The sequence below is a fragment of the Rhagoletis zephyria genome, unplaced genomic scaffold (assembly GCF_001687245.7).
Source record: "Rhagoletis zephyria isolate East Lansing unplaced genomic scaffold, Rhagoletis_zephyria_1.1 Rzeph_scaffold_13030, whole genome shotgun sequence".
In the NCBI taxonomy this organism is placed as follows: Eukaryota; Metazoa; Arthropoda; class Insecta; order Diptera; family Tephritidae; genus Rhagoletis; species Rhagoletis zephyria.
The window spans coordinates 2,551-7,110 of NW_016170101.1; the positions used below are offsets into that span (position 1 = coordinate 2,551).

A 4,560-nucleotide genomic window follows, 5' to 3' on the forward strand; every position below is an offset into this window, starting at 1 on the left:
ACGTGGGATTTCAGACATGGTGTCAAAGAGAAAGATGCTCAGTATGCTTTGACATTTCATCATGAATAGACTTACTAACGAGCAACGCTTGCAAATCATTGAATTTTATTACCAAAATCAGTGTTCGGTTCGCTTTACGTCCGATTTATGGTCTACATAATCGACCAAGTGAGCAAACAATTAATGCGATTGTGACCAAGTTTCGCACTCAGTTTACTTTATTGGACATTAAACCAACCACACGAATGCGTACAGTGCGTACAGAAGAGAATATTGCGTCTGTTTCTGAGAGTGTTGCTGAAGACCGTGAAATGTCGATTCGTCGCCGTTCGCAGCAATTGGGTTTGCGAAACACATTTCGAACCGAACACTGATTTTGGTAATAAAATTCAATGATTTGCAAGCGTTGCTCGTTAGTAAGTCTATTCATGATGAAATGTCAAAGCATACTGAGCATCTTTCTCTTTGACACCATGTCTGAAATCCCACGTGATCTGTCAAATACTAATGCATGAAAATCCTAACCTCAAAAAAATCACCCGTTATATGTAAAAGATGCACAATTTTTTACAAAAAAAAAAAAAAAAAAAAAAATTGGGGTATAAGTTTTGCAAATTAGCCAAGTTCAATTGTATAGCATCTTCCACTCTTTTTCATTCCTAGCACTTCTTGACCTTCCCTTGAGATGCTATTTAGTGTGGCCTCCGAATGGCTGATTGTTCTTTTCAAAAGCTTTTTCAAGGCAGGAATTCATTCGTAGGATTACCACTGCCTGTCAAGTGAAGATCGCTAATAGAAAGTTTGTTTGTTCTTTATTTGGATGTTGCGTTAATAAAGCATGGAACCTAGGCTTTGAAGTTTTTTGAACAGCTGCCTCTCAGGTTCTTAAATCTTCATAATTAACACGTGGAAGGGTTGTAATATTAAACAAAAAATTTAAATTAAAGTAAATATAAATAGTTTCCCTGAAGCGATAAGTTTTTGGTAAATTTTAAATTTTTATGTGCAAATCACATTAACAACTTTATACTTTTATACTATTTAATGTAGTAAAAATCTGCCGGTTTATTTCGAAAATTTTTGCTTTGCAAAAAGTTTTGTGCCACTCCATAGAAATNCATTCGTAGGATTACCACTGCCTGTCAAGTGAAGATCGCTAATAGAAAGTATTTGTTCTTTTTTTGGATGTTGCGTTAATAAAGCATGGAATCTAGGCCTTGAAACTTTTTTTTGAACAGCTGCCTCTCAGGTTCTTAAATCTTCATAATTAACACGTGTAAGAGTTTTAATATAAAAGAAAAAATTTAAATTAAAGTAAACGTAAATAGTTTCCCTGAAGCGATAAGTTTTTGGTAACTTTTAAATTTTTATTTGCAAATCACATTAACAACTTTATACTTTTATACTATTTAATGTAGTAAAAATCTGCCGGTTTACTTCGAAAATTTTTGCTTTGCAAAAAGTTTTGTGCCACTCCATAGAAAAATTAGTTCGTAAGCACAAAAAGTTTCTTTGTTGAAAATATATACCTGTACATATGTATGTATGTATATCGACGACTGAGTGGAAGATCGAACTATCTCGGCAGCCGGTTTAAAAACGACCTACATATCTCAACTGAAAATATAAATTTGAAATTATGTTGTGATAGGGCGTTTTTGAACCGAATTCTAAAATAGGGAATTCTTGAAAAGTATTCTGAGATAGGACATTTTCGAGCTGGCTGTCGAGATAGGTCGATCTTGCGCGCAACCATCGATATGTTGTACACACTCGTATTTCGATACTCAATTCGAATTGCTTGCAGTGTTTGTGTAAATATATATATATACAATTTTGTGTGTGTATGTTTGTTTGTAAGTTTACTTATATTTGATCTGTTCTAGTTATATAATAACGCTTAAAACTATTTGTAAATTCACATTGTGTACATCGTCCCCCATACCCGCCATCGAATCAGCATTTTTCTACGAAGCCATCTCGCCATGCCGCTGTGTTCTTCAACGCTGCATTTCATATCAACTTTCTTTGTTTCTGCACTCAACCTGTACACTGCTGCTACCTGATTAGACCGAGTAGATATTCGTGTAACGCTATGAATGTTAATAACACTGAACTAAAATGTTGCCACAGTGATTGCCGTGAGAGCCTTTTGAGGCTCGCCGCCGCATGGTTGCATGCATCTGCATCGTTGCAACTTTGTAGGCAACCATGCACGTATCTGCGAATAAATGGACAACAGTAAAAAACGNGACCGAGTAGATATTCGTGTAACGCTATGAATGTTAATAACACTGAACTACAATGTTGCCACAGTGATTGCCGTGAGAGCCTTTTGAGGCTCGCCGCCGCATGGTTGCATGCATCTGCATCGTTGCAACTTTGTAGGCAGCCATGCACATATCTGGGAATAAATGGACAACAGTAAAAAACTCACACACTAAATAGAAGTAGAGAAACGCACACAAAAGCATAGCAAAACACACAACGCAATCAACCTTTTTGATCTCTTCACCTTCTCCCCATCCCCATACCCATCCCACATCTTTCACTTGCTCACCCGCATTCTAAATACGAATACATAGCGACTACCCGCAGCCACACTTACCTGTCGTCATAGTAGAATTTGCCACAATGTGACATCCGTATGATTTCCGTGTCCGTGGTGAGTGTGCCACTGTCCAGCGCACAACCTCGTACCGTTATCGATTCGCCAGTGTCATCTGCATGAGAAAAACCAGAACTTTGTAAAAGTACATCGATTTTGTAAGCTAAGCGTATACAAGTATGTGTGCTTGTATTTGAGTGCAGTAAACGGAAAGCGTATCAAAGTTGTATTAACTAAATGCCCAAGTCCATCTACGAAACATATCTAACTACCTTTCGCTCAGCTGACCTACCATAAATGCCCGCAATTTTGATGCAGGCCGTCGCCGGAAAGAGACCGTCACGTCCTTTCCGTCCACCCATGCACGGCGACTCCAATATGGCTGTGGAATAGTTGTTGTGAAAAGGATCGTCGCATGCCTTGTTGGCTCCGTTGAATGAGACGCATTTGAAACAGTCAATACAGTTAGCTGCAGAGAAGAAATACAAAAAAAAGAACGAACCGTGAACAAAAAATAACAACATAAACGAAAGCCCATTAGAGCTGTTAGGCTGTCATATTTGAAGACCATATTGCATGCAAAGGATATTGTATACATATCTACATTCGGGTGGTCCAAAAAAATACATATAGGAAAAAGTAAAGTCGTAATTTTTATGCTCTCACCCCCTAGGATTGTCGTATACCGCAAAAATATACCTCAATTTTTTAATTTGAAATCATAAAAACATTTAGAGGTCGCTCACAGCGCTCAAAGTTTTTCATGTATATATTTTATATGAAAAAAAAAACATGTTNATCATAAAAACATTTAGAGGTCGCTCACAGCGCTCAAAGTTTTTCATGTACATATATATTTTATATGAAAAAAAAACATGTCGTAGATATGGTATATTTTTCAATCGGAAAACTGTGTTCCCCTCTTCAGGCGACTTCCAGTAATAATACCCAATTGTTTATTTAATCATTTTTCATAGTAACTATATTTTATACGTCCGACAAAAACCCCAGAAAACGTAATGGGGGGACCAATAAAAAAATATTAAACAATTTTTAAATAAACAATAGGGTATTATTAACTATTGAATTAAATTTTGATTTTCAAGAACTCTATACCACTGCCAGGAAAAATGTTTTTTTCTCCATATAAATATGTAAAATATATGGCAAACTTTGAGCGCTTTGAGCAACCTCTAAATATTTGTTGATTTCAAAAAAAAAAAAAAAAAACGGGTATAATTTTTACGGTATAGTGGGTGAGAGCATTAGAATTCCGACTTTACTTATTCCAAATTAATTTTTGACCACCCTAATACATATGCGGGTGTGTGTGTTCATATGTATTTACCTAGTTGTATGCTATGCGCTGTGAGCAACACGATGACACATGATATGATTTGAAAATTCCTGTTCACTCGTAGTATTTCGTTTATAGGCGGCATTTTTCCCAATGCCTTTGCACCGCTGCACCTCTGCGCCAGTTTTTGCTATTTTGCTTTTTCGGCTCTTCAGTTCTTCCTATAAACGCAGTTTACTTTGATTTAAGGCTGATTTGAGTCTCTTTTTCATCATTCTTTCTATTACTACAGCTCCCTTTGACAAATTTCAAAATGTTGCTGATGGTGCATATTTTTGATGAACTGTAAGAAGATTGGAAGTTTGATTGAAGTTATACTGAAAAACGAGGATAACGTTTTTGTGTAATTTTTTTTTTTTGGGAAAATGACAGTTATGGTCATGATTTACACATTGACATTTTAGTTTCATACCAAAAACCGCACCAAAAACCCTTTTTTTTACAAAAAACCAACTACTTGTGTAGGTGGAAATTTATCCTCCACATCATGCCGATCAAAAGTTAATGTTCCCACCGACTTATGGGGGAAAACTGGTAATATCTACAGATAAACTGCTTATTCTACTTCGAATATTTCTTTAAAGAGAGGAACGGA

At 36.2% G+C, this 4,560-nt stretch overlaps 1 protein-coding gene across 1 annotated transcript; it reads right to left on the reverse strand.

Annotated features, from left to right (window-relative positions):
* Positions 1 to 1,593: 1,593 nt before the first annotated feature.
* Positions 1,594 to 4,246, reverse strand: LOC108377939 (uncharacterized). The gene is made up of 4 exons (XM_017634238.1): positions 3,957 to 4,246; positions 2,901 to 3,077; positions 2,609 to 2,723; positions 1,594 to 2,221 (listed from the first exon to the last, which is right to left on the reverse strand). The coding sequence occupies exons 1-4, from the start codon at positions 4,048 to 4,050 to the stop codon at positions 2,059 to 2,061; spliced, it is 549 nt and encodes a 182-aa protein (XP_017489727.1). The 5' UTR covers positions 4,051 to 4,246; the 3' UTR covers positions 1,594 to 2,058.
* Between the last annotated feature and the right edge of the window lie 314 nt (positions 4,247 to 4,560).